Raw genomic sequence first — 24,281 nt, 5'->3', positions numbered from 1 at the left:
TTGGGTTAGCCTGCTATCACTTTACTGTTCTTTTCTTTTTATTTAGATAATTAACATATTAAATGTGATTATAAAATATCAGTTGTTGCCTGTTGGTTCTACCTGAAATGCATTGAGGCATCACCAATATTTGACTTTTAAAAAATCTATGTACGTTAACCTATTTATTTGAATTATAATGACATCACATGACAAGTTAGTTAAATATAGTGTAATGTTATATCATCGTGTTCACATAGGATAAGCATTTGTGTAATATAATGGTGACATAGAAAAATATATATATTTTATAAAACACTTCAAATCTTAAAATTCTTTCTGCCAATGGCTTTTGTGTTGGGTCTTTTGACTGTGATTTCCAAGAATTTCATCAAAGAGCTAACCTCATGCTTGATTTTATAAAGGAATAACTAACTCATCATCTCTTGCAAAACACTTACAAATACCGATGTTATAATTGATGAAGAAAAGATGTCTGCAAAATGTTGGTGATGTGCGTGGGAACGAAGGGACATACTTCGCCAAATTAGAACCTAAGTAAGGAAATAGACAAATATTGACTTAAGATTGGATAACATTATTGCATGATGTTAAAAGTTCAAAAATGGACAAAAGGGTAAAAAATGTCAAAGAATGTTGATAACCCCTAATTATGTATTACTGATTTTTAGGCAGAATGCAATAGGGTCTAAGCTAGTAACTAAATTGGTATATTCTTGTAATTAGAAGCAAAGTCCTTTTTGGATTGCCCTCATGACCATGAATAGCTAGAAATGATATTAGGAGAGAGAAATATAATTTATTAAATTATTATAGGATTAATAAACTAATTGGAAATTATGGAACAATGATTTGTTAATATATTATGTGATTAATATATTAAATGAAAATAGACAGTTGATTTGTTAATTTATTATGTGGTTAATAAATTAATATGAGACCAATTGTTAAATAATTGATTTGTTAATTTATATGGTTAATAAATTAATAAGAAATCAATTAGAACTGATTAATTATTAATCAAAATTAATCTGAAATTAATTAGAATTAATTAAAGGTGCAAGTGGTGAAATATAATTGTTCAATAGTTGAACAAAATAAGCAATTTTAAAACCTTCCATGTTATGTGTAACGCCCGCGTTTCTGCTAAACATTATTATGATGATGTAATAGTTAGGATCAATAATTGTAACCTATTTTGAAATAATGAAGAAAAATTATTTGAGTATTATATGATTTATGTGATTTATGTGCAACATATATGCTTATAACGATATAATAAAATAATAATGAAAATATGCGTCAAAAATAAAATAATAATTAGACCCAATATCTTTGAAGAAAGTTAAAGTAGTCGTAACATGGATTTCGGAGATATAAGGAACGCTGAAATCCGACTTATAACGAATAAGTTATGACTTGTCGAAGTTTTGCGACTAAATCGGCACAACGTCGCGTATCGTAAAAAGTGATTTTTTGATAAACTACTTTTTAGCCTTAGCAATCTAAACAAAAGTCGTAGTATACGTTAAACCGAAAACGTACATAAAAAGAACGTCTAAATCTGAATTCGTTAGAGGAAGTTATAATTTTTCTAAGATTTAGCATTACAGTACACAGTCCAGAATTTTAGACCAATCGATTATTAGCCGACACAACCTAAACGATAATTGAAGATCTCCTTAATAGGAGCTCAACGATATAAAGACAGTTAAAAACGGACGTCAAATGACAAAGTTATAAATTTTTAACGGACTTTAACTGTCTTAGTCTGTTAAAATATAATTTTAAAAATATAGTCAAAATTAAAGCTGACAAAAATCAACCCAACCCGCCAACCCAACCCAAAACTAGCGGGTTGGGTTGATATTTTCAACCCATTTAATTTAAATGGGTCAACCCGTCTAACCAATTTAATTAAATAGGTTGGGTTGGATAAAAATTATCAACTCGTTTTTAACCCGTCAACCCATTTAACTTTATATATATATATATATATATATATATATATATATATATATATATATATATATATATATATATATATATATATATATATATATATATATATATATATATAATTTAATAATTATTTAAATATTATCATGTATTAGTCAAAGTATTAATTTGTAAATTATAATGTTGAATTATTATTATCTATGTTTAATAAAAGCCAATCCTAATTTTCATCTTTTTTTAGCGCCGATAATACTGATCACTCTCCAAAAGCACTGTGAAACCAAACATTTTCAATGTTATTTGAACAATTTATTTGTATTTATGATTAGGATTGTGCTTTAGTCATAATTATGAAGTTATATTTACGTTTTATAATTTAAGTGGTATAATATTTAATTATATAATTTATTTAATTGATTTTAAATGGGTTAACCCAAGTTTAACTCATTTATTTAATAGGTTGGGTCGGGAACTACATAAACAGATCAACCTGGTGACAACTCATTTATCTAAAAGGTTGGGTTGGGTTGGAAATATCAACCCAATTAAATAAACATGTTGGGTTGGGTTGAAATTTTCAACCCAATTATTAAATGGGTTGAACCCGAACCCAACCCAGGTCAACCCATTGCCACCTCTAGTCAAAATTAGTTGACGGAGGCTAAACGAAAATTGTAGATCCCGTCGATACCTACACGTGGATATAAAGAACGTAAAAAACGGAGTTTGTATGCGAAAGTTACGAATTTTAGAAGATAATTAGTTTTTGTAGTCAAAAGCGAGTGACACGTGGCGCAATCTGAGCCGCACCTTCTTCCCCACGACTTTGCACGAGATCGCGGCATATGACACATTACGCCAAGCGTAACTTTGAGTACGCTCAGCGTAACCCTTAAAAACCCATTACGCTCAACGTAATTCTTGAGTACGCTCAGCGTACTCATTGCTGGCAGCCTATAAAGAAGACGTTTTTAACTCTTTTTCTTACATCTCTTCACCCATTTCTCTCCCAAACACCCCCAAACCCTCTAAACCTTTCCCTAGCACCTTCTAGGTGTTTGTAGCGAGTCCCGGAGCGCCAGAAGGACCCGAGAAGAAGAGCTTTTGGCTAAGAAGTTCTGCCCGCGTAGAGCCCGGTTCCTCGCTAAACTTCCTTGTAAGTGAGTTATGCTTACCCTAATTTAAGTATAACTTATGTTTAAGTTAATTATCGTTATTATGAACCTATAAACAAGATTTATCAGTGATTCAAAGTCGTTATACTGATTGATCTACTTACGAGGATGATGTCTAGGCTGTGATTTAGTGAGGTGTTTAAAGTGGGATTTCCAAACAGTGTACTTCGTATACCAAACGGACCCTACCTCCGATATGATCCTACCTAGTTGTTCCTTACTTGATAGATCATGAAGTAGACTTTGAGTTAATGATAAATCTAGACTAATAATTAGTTGCAATAAATATTAGACTAAAATCTAGTAATAATGATACTATGTTTCGGCAAAGGAAAAGAAAATTGTTAGAAGCAAAGCGCTGGCCGGATTTCGAGTCATCACTTTAACAAGTGAGTGCATAGTTATTTTCATCTTACACATAGATATGAAATATTTAATATAAATTACGTGCTATGTGTGCATATTATCTGTGTTATTGATATCTATGGTGGATGAACAAAATATACATGTTTTATTCGATTTAAACTGTATATGTATTTTATACATATAATTATGTTGGGTAAAGATAGGTAGATGATATAGATGATGAAATATGAAACAAATGATGAGATGCCTTGATGTTTAAGCTGATCCAGTCATTTAGCTGGGTATAGATGACGACCACAAACTATTCTAGACAGTCTAGTGGAACGCTGGCAGGCTCGCAACATGTAGATGTTTTTGAACTACGTGTTCACCAGGTGTACTCCATCCCCCTCATGGTTTCCTTACTGACATATATTGCTGAGGAATCCCCTAAGTAGAATTGTCTTCCCGATGATAATCCTTAGGTTAGGTCCCTCAAATTAGATGCTTAGGGACAAAAAGGGAGGATAACGGGAACGGGTAATCGGGTTGAATGATTTGATGAAATTAAAGAACTTAATTATTGTGGGTTGAAAACCCTATGTGCTCACCAGGCTCCCAAGCCTGACCCACTCAGTTTCTTGTATTACAGGTAGTGGCGTAAGAGCACCAGTGTGATGATCAGATGTGAGAATTATGGATTATAGGCCAGTAGAATAATAGATGTTGTAAGACCTATGTTATTTCCGTTTATGCTTATGTACTGTATTGACGATGACATCTCAACGTTTTTAATATAATTAAAAATAAATTTCTTCGGAAATGCTTTGATAATATCTTTATCACATGTTTGGGAACAAATTCCGCAATATCATTCTTAAAAATGATACTCTTATTTTAAATAAAGCATAAACAAATCGGTCTTTTCTGGACGTGAAATTGGGGATGTCACATTATGGACAGTTCTGGAGGGTTTCCTAGGTTTCTGGAAACCTTCTGGTTGCATAAATGGAAAAGATTTGAATTATGATTAAATCTATTATTTAATTAATTCAAATCTTGTTTTTCCTGCAAGTTACATAAACTATAAATAGGATCCCTTGACTTGCAATTTTCGTTCACCACATTACCTAAAGGCATAGGAACAAAATTCCCTTCATAGCTCCTCTCTCCTCATCATTCTAGGGTTTCTGGTTTTAGGTGTGAGCCCTTAAAGACATCATATTTTTGGTGCTTGCTTTCCAAGGAACTTCAAGAGGATTTGATTTGATTATTTGTTATAATAATCAAAAGGCATGTAACCCTAATCTTTATGTTATTTTTGATTTTCATAGCCTCTCTCCAGGGTTGACGTTGACGTTGCATTGTATTGATGTTTCAATGATGTGGATAATTTTAGGAGTTTTTGGGATTGTTTTTACAACAAGAATAAGGTTTGTTATGATATTCATAGATGAATACCATTAATTAGATTGTCTCTATATAAGTGTCTCAAGTAGTGATACATTAAACCTCATTATACCCTCAAGCACCATCAACACCTTCTCCAACGTTGTTTGGTGTTGCATGACCTCTTGATTATTTCAGCAGGTACAATTGTGTGATATCCCTATTTATAGAGTTATCAAAGGAAATAACAGTTGAAAATATTGCTAATTTCTGTTGGCGAACTATATCTACTACGTACCATGTCTCTTGCACATTTTTATCCTTTAACGACCCTTCTCCATAAGCATATTATATTTCTTTCTCAAACCCAATTCTTTTACAAAGGGTTGAAGTTGCCATGATAGATAGGTTAAGAGGATTCTTAGTAGTGTAATTTTATGACTAAGCAAGTGTTGGTGTATGCTTATCGAAAGCTTATACCAGAAATGAATAATATGGGCAACATCATTAAAGTCTAGATTTAATATGTTCTTATGCATGTTTTAGAATACATAGTTTCTAGAATTTTCAAGTTTGGATGCGATGTTTTGATGTCTACATGCTTAGGGAGTTTAAACACATGGATCATATGCAATTATTAGAAGCATTAACTTTTATTTACGTGAAACATTTACTTAATACATAACCTGTGGGTTGCATTAACAACCATATTCAGTTTTAATTGATTGTTCTTTCCCCTTTTAAATCTATTCGTCATACTCGTTAGAATACTATATCTAACTCTCTCTCTCTCTCTCTCTCGTGCGTTCCTTTCTATCTCTTTGACTGTCTCTTGCATCCTTCTTTCAGCATGTCAAATAACACAAGCATCAAGAAAGACTACAAAATGTGAGGCGCTTTGTTTTTAGGAGCTTACAATGAGAAACTAAAGGTCCACAACATGTTGATGATGGATAATAAAGATTTGCTTGAATCCGATCAACATGAAAAAGGGAAAAAACTTAACACAATAAGGGATGCAATTCAACACCTTACGAAGTCAGCCGTTTGGCAATCATATTTTATTTTGAACAAAACGGTACTGATAATCTTCTTAGTGAGTCTCTAGAAGAGGTTTTGGAATGCTTCGAATAAGAAAAAAAACATCTCAAAGGCATTTGTTTATGTTTATAAGAAAGTATAATATATTAATATGCTGAGAGGAAAATTAACAAAATAAAGAGTATTCTTTTATATATATTAAATATATAAAAACCATATTACCCGTAAATTTGGGGCCCCGAGCTTTCGTGAGGCCCTGGGCGAATGCCTAGCTTGCCTTTGCTCTAAGCCGACCCTGTTAATATGTAGGTAGTTAATCTCTTTGTTTGAATATACATAAATAAATATTTTTGTTTATGTATTATTTTGAAAAACAATATTTTAGAGTCTTCTAGCTATAAAGATATATAAGTATAAATACACATTTAAAAGGTCAAAGATTAAATGAGAACTTAAAAATTCAAAGAGCCTAAGACTTATTTTCGGGACAAGATGTTTCCATCAAAACACCACCAAATGTGCACATATGCACCATTTAGAAGATTTGGGCCAAAAAAATGAAAATAACGGATTTTTTGTGTGTGTGTTTGTATATATATATATATATATATATATATATATATATATATATATATATATATATATATATATATATGTTAGGTTATTGTGTTCTAACTATCTATTGTGTGCATGTATGATTGATTCTGAACCAATCATTTCAGTTATTTTAAAAAGTAATTAATGCAGATTACATATTGAAGATATAATGAGTATTAATTAAATCTTCAGCATTTCATATGCATTAATTATTTTCTTAAAATAACTAAAATGATTGGTCGAGAATCAATCCTACATGCACACAATAGATAGTAGAAACATTTCAACCTAACTATATATATATATATATATATATATATATATATATATATATATATATATATATATATCGGGGTGAGAACGGTTGAAAACACATATTTTCCCGAGAACCCGAGAACTAAAAGTGGAGCGTTGGATAAAAAGTAATTCATTAAGGACATGATCGTCATCTTACCAATCTCATTTAATGTTTAAATTTTTTGTGTTATTTAATATATTAATATAAATGTCTAAAAATTTACACCATAAATCAAATTTTCAGACTTTTTTAAATATAGTATTTTTCGTTTTTTTTTTTAAATGCAGATTTTTTAAATTTTTATAGAAAACATGAATTTTTGAAAAAAATATTTTTTTTTAAAAAACTGTAACTTTTTCAAAAAACTGCATTTTTTCAACAAAAGTTACATTTTTTTCAAAAAAAAAACTACATTTAAAAAAAACTGTAATTTAAAAAAAAACTGCATTTTTTTTTAAAAAAGTAAATTTTTAGGTGCATATATGCATATTTTTTCAAATGCATATATCTATATTTCTTATACTATAATATTCGTAAGTAAATTACAAAAAATCTCATTTTTATTAATTAATCTATAAACATAATAGTACAAGTATTTTATTCGATACAAATTAAAATATAAAAAATAAAAAATGCTACAAATTTCCAAGCGTTTTCATGTCTTCGTGTCAATATTTCCTTATTTTCTTCAATTTATCATTTTTCACATCTTCAATATTCACCACAATTTCTTCCAAATCTACAAGAAAATTAAACAAAAAAACGATTGATGCAAAAACACTCACAAAAATACATATGTGATTTTCATGTGATTAACATATTAGTCACATGCGATTCACATATGAATCACATGTGATTCACATATGAATCACATGCGATTCACATGTGATTTACATGTGAATCACATATGATTTACATGTGGATCACATGTGATTTACATGTGAACCATATGTGATTTACTTGTCAATCACATGTGAATTACCTGTGATTTACATGTGAATCACGTGTAAATGTGATTTACATGTGAATCATATGTGACCAACTTGTGATTTACATGTGAATTACAGGTTATTCATATGTGAATTACATGTGATTTACATGTGAATCACGTGTAATTGTGATTTACATGTGAATCACATGTGATTCATATGTGATTTACATCTGAATCACGTGTAATTGTGATTTACGTGTGAATCATATGTGATTCATATGTGAATTACATGTGATTTACATGTGAATCACATGTAATTCATATGTGATTTATGTTATTCAGGTTTATCGGGTGTTTCATTTCATTTACCAACAAAAGGAATGAATTAATCCAGACAAATGAAGAGAGAGATATATAACCATCGAACAGCTAAAACATGATGAGCAGATGGAAGCCTCCAAATAATCAGCAAAATAACACTACAAACATAATAAACGATCTAACTAACCACTCTTGATTGTGATACAAAAACCAAATTGAGTAGGCAGAAAAACAGCAGCCAACTATGAATTAAATCTTACTCCAACCAACATTTACAACTGAACTGATCATCATAAAGATGTTATTCTCAGATCCTAATTTATCCGGCCTATGGATGTTCATATTACAGCAAATCATAATTTATCCGACCTATGGACGTTCCCAAACATAGAAGATACTAGAAAAAAGAACCTGGAACCGCTTTCACCAGCGTGATAATGCAGCAACTATTGAGGCCTCTGGTGTTTTGCTTGTTGTTAGATCCTTTAAATCAGATTTCTACAAATACATTATTAAGTCACTATGATAAGTCCATTAAGTCAAAAAGAAAGAGAATGGAATCAATCCAAATCATAATCTATACCTGGATCTTTTCAACCACATCTAAAATTGAAAGACAATGGCTACCCTCGAGTGAAAGAACATGAAAAGTTGCGTATTTAACAGTGCCAGGTGTCAACCTATGCCTAGACCTTCTATTGGAGAAACCCCTCTCTTGCATTATGGCCAACGCTTTTTCAACTGCCACACCACTTCTTAAATTTGAAATTATATCTCCACCATCAACACCCTGCACTTGCAAATACCCATTTATCAAGTTATGATTTTGATTTTGATTTCATGATAGAAATGTTTCTTGATAAAACTAGATTTCAAAAAGATAACAATTTAGGAATTAGGTCATAAAAAAGATAGTTCCAAACTAAAAATAGTGTTATGATTTATCAAAATCCCACCTGTGCTGAAAGGCGTGTTCTTACAAGATCCAAAGGGTATGTGACAGAAGCAGCTAAGCTAAACCACCACCTGCAAGGCGTATACACAAGTCTGCACTTATATTTGTCCCATTGCTCTTTACATAGACAAACATGGTATACAATCGCCACAAACATATAAGCTTCTGAAAGGGTAATTAGTAATGTGTGTATTTGGCTATTTAAAAATGAAAAAGAGAAACTCATTACACAAAACAAAAGTCACCAAAAATTGAGCAATCAATGCATGAGAATGATCCCATAGACATTCTCAAAATCTGAATTCATTCAAATTGTTAATAAAAGTTTCCTTGATAATATATGCTCTATTTCTTTGTTTTCTTTTTACATAAATTGCAAAGTTTGATAGGGTCCACCAAATAGCTAATGAAGCCTTATATTTTGAACATATCTTGCTATTAAATTTCAATTGAAAGGCTTTGAATATAATCATCTAAAAACAAACTAATTGCACCAACTTACTATTTGTCCAAAAGATTCAGGATGCCAGACTCTCCAACTTTGCAAGCTGCAACAGATAATAATCTGTTAAAAATTTTGGACTCGCTCTATTGAAAGATTCCACAATAAAAGCTTTTTCTATGTAAAAGCTCTTTGAATTTGACCATGCCTTTGCTTCATTGACTATACGTGTTGCTTCAAGCCATATACTGGCTTTTCTTAACGTAGAAGCATCAGAATGCATACCTTGCACCTGTAGAATCAAGAAATTACAGCTTGAGATACATGAGCTCTGATTAATTTTCGATTTCCAATATATTTCCCAAATCAATCAACAATAAGTCTTTGACCTGATTAAAGTGTATGAAATATACAAATTAAGAAGGATATAAAAGAAAACCTGAAAAAGTATAGTGACGCGAGCTAGAGGTGCAATGTAGGTCTTGCTAACGGCTCCGGCAACACCACCGACTATGAGCTGAGACACCGTCCCTACCTAAGATTGCTGCTGTTGCACCGACCTCTGGTGATGCGTTACCAATTTACGAGCGGGTCCACCACCTTCCACCACCCCCACCGTCGCTTCCGTTTGCATATTTAATCTGAGAGTTCATCCCAAAAGTATACATAAAATCTCTAGTGTACAAATCGAAGAAAAACCGAAAATGTTAAAGCTAATTTTGGATAAAACATGCGCGTACTTGAGGTTTGTTTGTAAAATTACAAAACCCTAGCAGATGACGATCTTGCTTCTCCGATGAATCACGAAGCTTGGGTTTGAAAAGCTTGGAGATAACAAGATACAAATCGCGAGGTCCAGAATTAGGGAACGATCGATTTAGGGCTTCGCCTATCGCAATCAAAAATAAACACGAACGACGACGATTGAGGGTGGAGGGAGACAATCGATGAGAGATTAAGGATTCGACTTCACTATATAAGTAATGTTCGGTTAATCTCTGTCGATTTTGGGCATCTGACTCACTGGAAACACATATTTGGTTAAACCAGATGTCGTCAACGATATGGAGATAATCGAATATGGATGGCCATAGGTGAGACGGCCGGAGGCGGGATGAAAGAGTGTGTGTGTGAGAGAGAGAGAGAGAGAAAGAGAGAGATATATACGAGATGCAGGGAAAGAGTATAAGCATATTGTTTAACCATCATTCAATCTGATTCAATGAAGTAAATTATTTTATCCCAAAAATGTCCTCTGGTCCATTTTATTAAGGTACCCCCGCCTTATTTATTTCTAATTATTTACAAAAATGCCACAAATCATCTTGACCTTCAATTATTTTGATCTAACGACTCTTGTTTGGTTCTCGGGTTCTCGAGAATATATGAGTTCTCAAATGATCCTTTCTCTCTCTCTCTCTCTCTCGCTCTCTCTCTCTCTCTCTCTCTCTATATATATATATATATATATATATATATATATATATATAAGATGTTTTTTCGCTTTTTTTTTCAACCGAGTCTTGGTGCATATGTTCACCTTTAGAGGTGTATTGATTGAAAAATATACATTGTGAACTGTAACATCCAAAAATTTTACGCCAAATTTAAACTTTTTCAATCATAAATAAAACCAAATAGTAATTGTTTACAAAATGTTTTCAATCATTATTCATCAGAGTGTCCCAATAACCAGATCATAAGGATGAGGAGCGGTACGGTCACGCCTTCGCCTTGCCATGATCTCCTGAAGTAACTGAAACAATAAACTGAAAACTGTAATCCCGAGGGCTTAGTGAGCTACCCCCAAAATACCAATACCCCACTAATAATACCATATCCGTAATAATCGATCAATCATCATGCATACTGGGCCATCGGCCTGACTGGACCGCCCTACAGGTCCTACAGTCTAACTGAATCTATACCGAGCCTTCGACATGACTGGACCGCCACGTGGGCCTACAGTCTCCCCGGACCGCTCATAGGATGTGTTGGCCTTCAGCACAAAGCAGGACCGCCTCAACCCAAGCAACAAGCAAATAACCATGTGCGCATAACTAACATTTACTGACATATACAAACATCGAACATATCTATCTCACTGATTACCAAACATAGCAATCCCTCATAACTAGAGAACTGACCTAGCAGGTTACTAACATATCAATCCCTACGGATCATAAAAGCATAACATACTGTCTATCCTGATTCCGATCTAACAGATCATATCCACATGTAGCATACCATAACAATAACAACTAAAGGGCCGACCTTGGTGTCTTAGACCCTATCAATATAGTGAGGATAACTCACCTTGCAGATGTCGACTCGGTAGATAAACTTCAACCCTCGGATCACTGCCACAAACTCCACCACCTATTACCATAGTATGAACATACCCATAAGTCCTCAACCTTACAAGGTACTCCATAAACCTACTAGTCAACCCTTGGTCAAAGTCAAAGTCATCAGTCAAGGTCAACAGTCCATGTTGACCTTGACTCGTCGAGTACCCTCGGCTACTCGCCGAGTTCCTTGAAGTACTAACCCACTCGCCGAGTCACCTGGGTGACTCGTCGAGTTCCTTCGGTTTACGATCGAGACCCTAAGGCCACTCGTCGAGCTTCCTTCTTGCAACTCGACGGTTATACACACATACATAAATTGGGGAAACCTCAACCGACTCGCCGAGTTGTTCATCCACTCGTCGAGTCTACGGCAATCTTCATTGGACTCGTCGAGTTGTTCTTCCCACTCGCCGAGTTCATGCCTATCTTCATATGACTCGCCGAGTCAACCATGCGACTCGCCGAGTCCCTCCAATCCTTTTTGCCATACAGACTCATTTGATCCATGCAGCGGCTCCAAACTACAGATCCAAGCTTCTAAGGCATGCTTTTCATGTAAAGTTGCAAACTTTAGGTGCATGCATAGCTACAAAGGCTCTTAATGTCAAATCCAAGCTTACAATGGGGGTTTCATACTCAAAGAGGCTTCATACATGACCAAATTCGGAGATTTATGACTCTAGGACCCAAGAAGGGTACATATCTGAAGTTACAATTTTAGATCTAACTCATATCCCACATTACCATCTCAACCAAACCATAAAAACCCTAGATCTCAACCACAAGAGGTCTAGAAGGAATTAAAAGGTGACGACTTGATACCTCCAAATGATGCTATCTGAGGTAGATTTCTGATTTCCCACACTTCCTTGCTCCTAGGCTTTTGTTCTCCAAGCTCTTCTTCTCAAAAGATCTCCTCTCCAAAGCTTTAGACACACAAGAGTGAAGCACCACACGAATTAGGGTTTTTTGAGCTCTCAAAGGACTGCCAAGAGGCCAAAGGAGGCTTATGCTTCCTTAAATAGGGTGCAAAACCCTGTGATTTAGGGTTTCATCTGCCAGCTCCTACTCGTCGAGTCCCTTCATGGACTCGGCGAGTAGGCCACTAAATACGCGAACCAACCCGCTGCTACTAGACGAGTAGGGCAACAACTCGTCGAGTAGGCCTTGAAACCAATTAAATTCTTATTTAAACAATACCTGAGAATCGGGGCGTTACAATTCTCCCCCACTTGAACTAGACTTCGCCCTCGAAGTCTGATGGAATAAACAACGCCGGGTAATGCTCTCGCATTTCCGCCTCCGGCTCCCACGTCCACTCGGATCCTTTCCGATGCTCCCACTGCACTTTTACCAAAGGGATTTATTTGTTCCGAAAAATCTTCTTCTTCCTTTCCAAGATGGCTACAGGCCTCTCCACGTAATTCAGACGTTCATCGACCTGAATATCATCCAGCGATACTACTGCCTCCTGATCCATAATACACTTTCGCAATTGCGAAACATGGAACGTGCTATGAATTCGGCTGAGCTCCTCCGGTAGCTCAAGCCTATAAGCCACTTTGCCAACCCTGGCAATAATCCTGAATGGCCCAATATAACGGGGACCCAATTTTCCCCTCCTCCTGAAGCAGATCACACCCTTCCAGGGCGAGACCTTCAGAAGTACCATGTCACCAACCTGAAACTCTAAATCCGATCGGCGTCTATCAGCGTAACTCTTTTGCCGACTCTGAGCGGTCTGCAGCCGCTGTCTGATCTGCTGGATCTTTTCGGTAGTCTGCAAGACTACTTCCGTCCGACCCATCAATCTGTGTCCAACCTCACCCCAACAGACCGGGGTTCTACATCTCCGACCATACAACAGCTCAAAAGGCGCGACACCAATACTGGAATGATAGCTGTTGTTGTAGGCGAACTCTGCAAGCGGTAGATGGGAATCCCAGCTCCCTCCGAAATCAATGATGCACGCCCTCAACATATCTTCGAGGGTCTGAATGGTTCGCTCACTTTGTCCATCGGTCTGCGGATGGAACGTTGTACTAAAGTGCAGCCGCGTACCCAGTTCCTCATGGAACTTCTGCCAAAAACAGGAAGTAAACCGGACATCCCGATCGGAAACAATGGAGACTGGAACCCCATGGCGAGAGACAATCTCGCTGTCGTACATATCGGCCAATCTCTCGACCGACAAACTCTCCCGTATGGCCAAGAAATAGGCACTCTTGGTCAACCGATCCACGATGACCCATATAGCATCGAACCCCTTCGCCGTCCTCGGCAATTTCGTAATGAAGTCCATTGTGATATGTTCCTATTTCCACATGGGAATCTCCAGAGGTTGCAGCTTACCATGCGGCCTCTGATGCTCGGCCTTGACCATTCTATAGGTCAGGCACCTCTCAACATACCAAGCGATTTCTCGCTTCATACATGGCCACCAGTAGCTCAAACTCAAATCCCGGTACATCTTGGTGGCCCCCGGGTGTATAGAAAAGTAAGACTTATGAGCCTCCTCCATCACTGTCTGCCGGAACCCTCCGGACATCGGAACCCAAACCCGACCGTGTCGAGTCAATAATTTGCGGCTATCCTGAACAAACCGGGTGCTCTCGCCCTTAATCCGCTCCAACTTCCAGTTCTCTGGTCTCATGCCCTCAACCTGAGCATCCCTAATCAAACTCACAAGCGGGGAATCCACCGCTATCCTCATACACCTTGCTGGGGTAGTAGACCCAGCTGACTTGCGGCTCAAAGCGTCCGCAACCACATTCGCTTTACCAGGATGGTAAAGGATCTCACAATCATAGTCCTTGACTACATCCAGCCACCTGCGCTGTCTCATATTCAGGTTCGGCTGATCCATGATGTGCCTCAAACTATTGTGGTCCGTGTATATAGTATATCGGACCCCGTACAGATAATGCCTCCAAATCTTGAGAGCGAATACCACCGCTCCCAACTCAAGATCGTGCGTAGGGTATCTCGTCTCATGTGGCTTCAGCTGCCGCGATGCATAGGCTATCACCTGTCCCCTCTGCATGAGGACCACCCCCAGACCTGTGATGGACGCATCACAAAATACTACGAAATCCTCGACTCCCTCGGGGAGCGTCAACACTGGCGCCTCACATAAACATCGTCGGAGGGTCTCAAACGCCCTCTGCTGCTCAGGGCCCCATCGGAAATCCACCCCCTTCCTCGTTAGACGAGTGAGGGGTACTGCAATCTTGGAAAAATCTCGAATGAATCTCCGGTAGTACCCTGCTAATCCCAAGAAACTCCTGATGTCTGAGGGAGATTTCGGAATCTCCCACTGCATAACCGCCTCGAATTTGGCCGGGTCGACCAAAATCCCCTCCTGGTTAACGAGATGTCCGAGAAACTGGACCTCTCGTAACCAAAACTCACACTTCGAGAACTTGGCATACAGCCGTTCTCGTCGCAGAACCTCCAGCAGCTCCCTGAGGTGCTCTTCGTGCTGCTCTCCGGTCTTGGAATACACCAAGATATCATCTATGAACACAATGACCGAGCGATCAAGCATCAGTCTGCAGACCCGATTCATCAAATCCATGAACACTGCCGGCGCGTTGGTGAGCCCAAACGGCATCACCACAAACTCGTAATGACCATAACGAGTCCGAAACGCGGTCTTCTCCACGTCTTCCTCCCTCACCCTGACCTGGTGATACCCGGATCTCAAGTCGATCTTGGAAAACCAAGATGAACCCTGCAGCTGATCGAAAAGATCATCTATCCTTGGGAGTGGATAACGGTTCTTCACCGTTAGCTTGTTCAACTCCCTGTAGTCGATGCACATCCTGTGCGAACCGTCCTTCTTCCTGACGAAGAGGATCGGTGCTCCCCATGGGGAACTACTCGGACGAATAAACTGCTTACCCAGCAGCTCCTGCAACTGTGATGACAACTCCTGCATCTCTGGCGGTGCCAGTCGGTACGACGCCTTAGCGATAGGGGCTGCACCCGGCACCAGATCAATCCTGAACTCCACCTGCCTCTCCGGAGGCACTCCAGGTAACTCTGCTGGAAACACGTCGGCAAACTCTCTAACCACCGGGACCTCTGAAACTGAAGTCTGATCCCTGACCCGCGTGTCCACCACACACGCTATATAACCTGCACATCCGTGCTGAATATACTGCCGAACCCTGGCGGGCGAACAAAACCCTGATCCTACTCTGGTGCCATCACCATATACCACCAGTTCTCCCCCACTTGGGGTTCGAACTACTACTCGCTGTCCCTCACAGTCGATCATGGCGCCAAACCGGCTGAGCCAATCCATCCCTACGATCACACATACTTCCCCCATGGGAATAGGAATCAAATCTACCGGGAATGATACGCCGAAAATCTCCAGCTCGCATCCCCGGTAAAAACCGAAGAAGCAGAAATCCCGTGCTCGTTGGCGATCGAAACTCGCAACGGACACTCAAGCTCGTCTACCGACACACTGAACTCTCTACTGAAAGTGTGAGATACAAATGACCGACTCGCCCCCGAGTCGAATAAAACCAAAACACAGGTACCACCGATAAGCATAACACATATACAATAGCTGAAACAGAAAATAGAAACATGCCAGCAACCACATCCGGTGCTGCCTTGGCCTCCTCGGCCGTGAGCTGGAAAGCGCGCCCCTGAGCCTTCGGAGGCTCCACCTTGACTGGCCTCCCATCTCCCATCCTCAAATAACCGGTACGGATCCCTGCGCCGGCTTGGCGGCGAGCTGTGGGCAGTTGGTCTTCATGTGTCCAACTTGATGACAATGATAACAAATCCTCATATCTGCTGGAGGGGCGGACTGGCGACAGTCCCTGACATAGTGCCCCTCCTTGCCACATTTGTGGCAACCACCTCCTGCTCGACAAATCCCAGAATGACCCCTGCCACACTTTCCACAAGTGCGGCTCTGCTGACCCCCGGTTCGAGTATCAGCGGTCTTGGACCGCTTAGGTGCCGGCTGAGACTGTGCCTGAACCTGATGCTGCTCCTTCAACTGCAACTCTATCTCCAACTCGTGCCGCCTCGCGGCTTCGTGAAGATCCAAAAGAGTCTTACAACGTTGCGTAGCAACAAACTGTTGAATATCAGTCTTGAGCATACTCAGATAACGAGTCATCTAAGACTGCTTTGAAGCAAACTCCGAGCAGAACATAGCCCTCTCCGTGAACATACGAGTGATCTCCATCACTGACTCCCCATCCTGTCTCAATGTCAAAAACTCCTGAGCAAGCCACTCCCGCTCAACGCGTGGAACGTAGCGGGTGCAGAACATATCCCGGAACTGCTCCCAAGTAACAGCAGCTCGCTGATCATCAGTGTACAACCCTGTCGTCAATCTCCACCAGTCCTTTGCCCCAAGCCTCAGCGGGTTCAGGGCACACCTGACCTTCTGGTCAGCAGGACATGAACACGTGAAGAAACATCCCTCCACGTCAGATATCCACCTCATAGCCCTGATCGCATCCTGTGTACCATCAAACGTCGGGGGCTTCGTGTTATCGAAGTCCCGGTACTGGAAAGCCCTGCCGGCTCCTCCTCCAACCCCTGTCGCAGTTACAGCCGATGTGGCTGCAGCGGCAACTGTCTCTGCTAGAGCTACATATCGCTCATCAAAGTACTCAACAATCGCGGTCTTAATCGACCCAAACATCTCTGGCAGTTGTGCTCGGAATGCTGCAGCAATCTCGTCATGCATAATCTCCCGGATCCTGGCATCCAACTCCTCTGTCCCTATCTGTACCACGGGCTCAGGTGCTATCGGCACCTCCGACCCTCCTGATCCTGATCCTGATCCTGATCCTGATCCTGGCCCGGATCTAGTAGTAAAACGTCTCGTCACCACCATACTGAAAATATAACCAAGACATCAGATAAGCAACATATACCGGGAGACCAATTCCCACCACCCTAGGGGTTGTGACTTCCTTGCTACGCGTATGGGTCCTGTGCTTTCAGTAGTACGGGCCCATACTACCTTCCGCACCTACCCATATTTGTCTCAAGTATCACCACAACGCCCTAATACTATCATCAACATAATATGCGCTCAACCCTCACTCCTAGAGGAATATCGACTATCTCGCCACTGGTCTCACAGCTTCCACAACTCACACACCCATGAAACTTTCATCAACCCCTGCAGTGCTAGTGCAGGCTAGTCGCACATAACACTGGACCCGATAGACTTTCGAATATCCAATCCTATCCGAAGACTGAATCAAACATTCTCAGGCTATAAGATCTTGATTACGCACAGCCGTGATGCCTACACTAACGACTACAGTAATGATGTCAATTCCATATACAAGAAACCCTAGGCTAGCAGGCATCATATAATCAGGTAAGTCTATCATGCGATTCCTGAAGATCCCTAGCCTAGCACTAGCATACTGTTCTAACATATCATAATATCAATAACTGTATGGTATTTTGGGGTTTACTTACAGGCTCCGGCTGATCGTACCCTCTGCATCCTCCATCCTTTAATTTGAAAACCATTTTAGAATTTATTCCGAAAATTTCCTTGATTTGAGACTGGGTTCACACGTGTGTTTCCCCAAATTCACTCAAACCAAGGCTCTGATACCAACTTGTAACATCCAAAATTTTTACGCCAAATTTAAACCTTTTCAATCATAAATAAAACCAAATAGTAATTGTTTACAAACTGTTTTCAATCAATATTCATCAGAGTGTCACAATAACCAGATCATAAGGATGTGGAGTGGTACGGTCACGCCTTCGCCTTGCCATGATCTCCTGAAGTACCTGAAACAATAAACTGAAAACTGTAAGCCCGAGGGCTTAGTGAGCTACCCCCAAAATACCAATACCCCACTAATAATACCATATCTGTAATAATCGATCAATCATCATACATAATGGGTCATCGACCTGACTGGACCGCCCTACAGGGCCTACAGTCTAACTGAATCTATACCGAGCCTTCGGCATGACTGGACCGCCACGTGGGCCTACAGTCTCCCCGGACCGCTCATAGGGTGTGTTGGCCTTCAGCACAAAGCAGGACCGCCTCAACCCAAGCAACAAGCAAATAACTATGTGCGCATAACTAACATTTACTGGCATATACAAACATCGAACATATCTATCTCACTGATTACCAAACATAGCAATCCCTCATAACTAGAGCACTGACCTAGCAGGTTACTAACATATCAATCCCTACGGATCATAAAAGCATAACATACTGTCTATCCTGATTCCGATCTAACAGATCATATCCACATGTAGCATACCATAACGATAACAACTAAAGGGTCGGCCTTGGTGCCTTAGACCCTATCAATATAGTGAGGATAACTCACCTTGCAGATGTCGACTCGGTAGATAAACTTCAACCCTCGGATCACTGCCACAAACTCCACCACCTATTACCATAGTATGAATATACCCATAAGTCCTCAACCTTACAAGGTACTCCATAAACCTACTAGTCAACCCTTGGTCAAAGTCAAAGTCATCAGTCAAGGTCAACAGTCCATGTTGACCTTGACTCGTCAAGTACCCTCGGCTACTCGCCGAGTTCCTTGAAGTACTAACCCACTCGCCGAGTCACCTGGGTGACTCGTCGAGTTCCTTCGGTTTACGATCGAGACCCTAAGGCCACTCGTCGAGCTTCCTTCTTGCAACTCGACGGTTATACGCACATACAAAAATTTGGGAAACCTTAACCGACTCGCCGAGTTGTTCATCCATTCGTCGAGTCTACGTCAATCTTCATTGGACTCGCCGAGTTGTTCTTCCCACTCGCCGAGTTCATGCCTATCTTCATATGACTCGTCGAGTCGACCATGCGACTCGCCGAGTCCCTCCAGTCCTTTTTGCCATACAGACTCATTTGAGCCATGCAGCGGTTCCAAACTACAGATCCAAGCTTCTAAGGCATGCTTTTCACGTAAAGTTGCAAACTTTACGTGCATGCATAGCTACAAAGGCTCTTAATGTCAAATCCAAGCTTACAATGGGGGTTTCATACTCAAAGAGGCTTCATACATGACCAAATTCGAAGCTTTATGACTCTAGGACCCAAGAAGGGTACAGATCTGAAGTTACAATTTCAGATCTAACTCATATCCCACATTACCATCTCAACCAAACCATAAAAACCCTAGATCTCAACCACAAGAGGTCTAGAAGGAAAAGAAGAAAAGGTGACGACTTGATACCTCCAAATGATGCTATCTGAGGTAGATTTCTGATTTCCCACACTTCCTTGCTCCTAGCCTTTTGTTCTCCAAGATCTTCTTCTCAAAAGATCTCCTCTCCAAAGCTTTAGACACACAAGAGTGAAGCACCACACGAATTAGGGTTTTCTGAGCTCTCAAAGGACTGCCAAGAGGCCAAAGGAGGCTTATGCTTCCTTAAATAGGGTGCAAAACCCCGAGATTTAGGGTTTCATCTGCCAGCTCATACTCGTCGAGTCCCTTCATGGACTTGGCGAGTAGGCCACTAAATACGCGAACCAACCCGCTGCTACTGGACGAGTAGGGCAACAACTCGTCGAGTAGGCCTTGAAACCAATTAAATTCTTATTTAAACAATACCTGAGAATCGGGGCGTTACATGAACATATTCATAAAAAAAAAAATTCCAAACCGTGCATATATGCACCTTTGGTATTGTTTTCGTTATTAAATTTTATCGAAAAAAATACAGATATAAATATTAGACATTTGGTTGCTTTGATAAATATTCGGGATAATGACTTAAAAGGGTAATATTTTTTTTGATTTATACACATTTAGTCACTGACTTTTTTTTCGTCCACATTTACCCCTTCAACTTGTTAAATTGTACACATTTAGTCGTTATGACCGGCTACTCCAGGTTAGCTGGTAGAAATGAATTAAAAAGGGTAATATATACCTTACTTTGTACACATTTAGTCATTAATATTTTTGTACATATTTAGTCCTTAATATTTTTTGTTGCAAAATAAATCATTTTTGTTTTTGTACTCATTCAGTACTTATAAATGATTTCTTTATGTTTTCTCACAACATCTTACGTGGAATAGCCATATGGTGGCGGGATAGGTTGAAGTGGTCCTGCTATATGTTGTAGGCCAAGATACATGGTGTGGACCGGCTGTAAGCTATAGGCACGGAGGCTCGAGAAGAGCGGTTGGGTTAAGGCGGCATGCCGACAAACCCTGGGTATTCCAGTCCGATGACTGATTGGACCTGTTGTGTGTTGGCATTTCAGTTGGATGACTGATTGGGCCAAGATATTCCAATCTGATGAGTGTGGGCCCGTTATGCATGATAATACGTTTGTTGTATCGAGTATTTTGGGGGAAACTCACTAAACTTTGTGCTTACCCAGTTGTTTATGTTTTCAGGTTCTATCGTTGATCGTGGGAATGCAAAGGCATGACTGGAATAAACGTATTGAGGATTCCGCGTTTCTTATATTACTCTGATTTTCGATAAATTTTGGAATAAACGTTTTTTTCTTAATAATGGATTTATAATTAGAGAGTTTTGCCTTATTTAAAAATAAAAATTTTTGGTTGTGAAAATGAGACGTTACACATAAAGATCAACAGTCGCACACTTCATCAATGATTGTCCCACGTAAAATGTCGTGAGAAAAACCTAAAACAATCATTCATAAGTACTGAATGAGTACAAAAACAAAAATGTCTTATTTTGAAACAAAAAAATATGAAGGACTAAATGTGTACAAAAATATTAAGGACTAAATGTGTATAAAATGAAAAATATGTTACTCTATTAAGTCATTTTCCCGGCTAATCTGGAGTAACCGGTCATAAGGACTGAATGTGTACAGTTTAACAAGTTGAAGGGGTAAATATGGACGAAAAAAAATCGACGACTAAATATGTACAAATCAAAAAATATATCACACTTTTAAATCATTATTCCATGAATATCCACATAAAAATATGATTATTTTGTTAAATATCACGGTCATTTCCGTGTTTTTTCTTTTAAAAGATTAGTATAACGTATTAAACAGAGAGAGAAAAAGGTGACGATACCAGGCGTTTATTCCACGCCAACTGTGGGCCCACCCTTTACCCAATTTCCCACACATAAATACGATAAATAAATCAAAACCCTAGCATTTCAATTTCCCCTCTTCCATACGATTGGCTCTAAATCTGCTATCGTTTCTATCTAAATTCAACACTTTTGCTTCGCAATTACATCTCCTCCATCAGGTAATTCATATTGCTTTACATGAATTTGTGTTTATTAGCTTGTACGAAGAACAAACTAGTGTAGATCTTTGATGGCTGATTATTTCTTGTCCTTGTAGCTGTTTGAATTATGCCGTTGACTGATTTCTTTCTTTCTTTGGATCAGGATTTGTTTAGACAGTTTCTCTGTTTGATATCGTGCTCTCACGATCTGCTTTTACATCGGCGTGAGAGATTAGCTAGGACTTCTAGCTTGTGGTTATGGCGTCGAAACGTATTTTGAAGGAACTGAAGGATTTGCAGAAGGACCCTCCTACGTCATGCAGCGCAGGTAAAATTAATCGCAACTTTTTTACATGTAGTTTATTCTTTGGTGCTGCGTGTAATTATGCTTTGTTTGATTTGCTACAACACGCTGCAATTTGTTGGATGTATGTAAATTAGTGCAATTTTAAATGTGAAAGAGGCAAAACACTTGTTAATTGCTTGTTTTTATATAAAGAGTGTAGTTTAGGGAAACCACTCCATGGCTGGTTGTTAAGCATAGCTGCATAGATGAACTTTATGTAGCTCATTGAGGATTTTGATCAGGGACACAAGATAAGAAACATCTATGTTCTTTCTTACAACCATTGGGTATTATGCATCGCAGCTTATCTGTCATGTGAGCAACAAGAATGTGGAGTTTGTCTATTCTTTCACGCATCAGGGCCCATGTATTCCTTTTTGATAAAAGATTTCCACTTATGCATCTCTTTTCCTTTGGCTAAATCAACATGGGCTTAATGGTAACTTAGGCATTCTTGACTCATAATGTCACCTTTCTATATATATGACCTTTTTGGCAACCCGCTTGATGAATTTGTATTTTGTAATAGAGTAAGAAACACTCATCATTGCTATTTGTACATGATGTTTTTATCTACATCCAGAAATTTTATTTCTTGATCTCATAACTCACAAGGTGCATATTCTTATAACTTTGTAGGCCCAGTAGCTGAAGATATGTTCCATTGGCAAGCAACAATCATGGGGCCCAACGATAGCCCATATTCTGGAGGCGTCTTTCTTGTTTCAATTCATTTCCCTCCTGATTATCCTTTCAAGCCTCCCAAGGTAGTGTTCTTGTTCTGTTTCTATTAAGAATTAAGATATGTATGTCATAACAATAGTTTCATCACCATTTACCAATATGGTTTAATGAATTTGGCAGGTTGCATTTAGGACTAAGGTGTTCCACCCAAACATCAACAGCAATGGCAGCATTTGCTTAGATATCCTGAAGGAGCAGTGGAGCCCAGCTTTAACAATCTCCAAGGTTTAATCTTTTTAACCAATTAAGTATTTATTTATTTATATGAATTAAAAGTTGAATTACTTATATTAATATTATATGTTGTGTGATTTGTAGGTGTTGCTTTCGATCTGCTCTCTGTTAACTGACCCAAATCCTGATGATCCTTTGGTGCCTGAAATTGCTCACATGTACAAGACTGACAAGTCCAAATATGAGGCCACTGCTCGTAGCTGGACACAGAAGTATGCCATGGGATGATAATGATTGCAAAAACTCTGTTTTTTTTCAATGTGGCTGGAAGAAGAAGAAGCATAATAAAGTGTTAGTGAGATTTCATCTTTTTCTTTTTTTATGGTTAATGTGTTTGTTAAGAAGCTTGGTAAGGCATTAAACATCGTCTCAATTTGTGTATATTTGATTCGGAAGAAAGGGGAAAAATTATCGTACTGTAATGGTGAAATTTGCTGTTGTTTTCTCCACTTTTGACCGTTTGTGTTTGTGATGATATTTGGCATTCATACAAGAACTCATTTGATATTTTTATTTCTCAAATGTGTTCTTGTAGGTTTTTCTAAGGGGTTAATGTAATAATGGTAAGTAATAGCAACAAGTGAATCACACCTATGAGTACATCAAACTCTTGAAATTTAAAACGCCTTAGAAATGACTCTGTGATACTAATAGTTAGAATTAGTACATGTTATAAAGGATAGATCTGAATATTTTCTGGTGTTTTAAACTTCATTCAGTTATAATGATTGTTGAGTGTGTACGTACTGATTTTCTTAAAGATAGATAAATAAAAGAAAATAACTACACAAGTATATAAGTAAATTTCTCACAATTGGATAGTTTTGTTGCAAAAAATATTACGCAGAATTTCGTATATGCCATTGCTAATCATCTAAATATTGTATTTGTCCAATCTAAATTCTATATATCATATTTGTCCTTCTTAATG

The 24,281-nt window shown here is 38.6% G+C and overlaps 1 protein-coding gene across 1 annotated transcript; it reads left to right on the top strand.

The window, feature by feature from the left end:
- The first annotated feature begins 21,922 nt into the window (after nucleotides 1-21,922).
- LOC145113693 (ubiquitin-conjugating enzyme E2 28-like) lies at nucleotides 21,923-23,799 on the top strand. The gene is made up of 5 exons (XM_079049754.1): nucleotides 21,923-22,044; nucleotides 22,190-22,354; nucleotides 23,012-23,139; nucleotides 23,237-23,341; nucleotides 23,435-23,799. Exons 2-5 carry the CDS (start codon nucleotides 22,285-22,287, stop codon nucleotides 23,576-23,578), a joined length of 447 nt encoding a protein of 148 aa, XP_078905880.1. The 5' UTR covers nucleotides 21,923-22,044; nucleotides 22,190-22,284; the 3' UTR covers nucleotides 23,579-23,799.
- The last annotated feature ends 482 nt before the right edge of the window (nucleotides 23,800-24,281 follow it).

The sequence above is a fragment of the Lactuca virosa genome, chromosome 5, assembly GCF_052849685.1.
Source record: "Lactuca virosa cultivar CGN04683 chromosome 5, Lactuca_virosa_CGN04683_v6, whole genome shotgun sequence".
In the NCBI taxonomy this organism is placed as follows: Eukaryota; Viridiplantae; Streptophyta; class Magnoliopsida; order Asterales; family Asteraceae; genus Lactuca; species Lactuca virosa.
This window is presented reverse-complemented; position numbering and strand designations above follow the sequence as displayed.

What these genes read in the sequence shown, in the direction of transcription:
- LOC145113693 (XM_079049754.1), top strand. Translation starts at nt 22,285, where the DNA reads ATGGCGTCGAAACGTATTTTGAAGGAACTGAAGGATTTGCAGAAGGAC. An exon ending in TCCTACGTCATGCAGCGCAG is followed by an intron (nt 22,355 to 23,011) that starts GTAAAATTAATC and finishes ATAACTTTGTAG; the next exon opens with GCCCAGTAGCTGAAGATATG. An exon ending in ATCCTTTCAAGCCTCCCAAG is followed by an intron (nt 23,140 to 23,236) that starts GTAGTGTTCTTG and finishes TGAATTTGGCAG; the next exon opens with GTTGCATTTAGGACTAAGGT.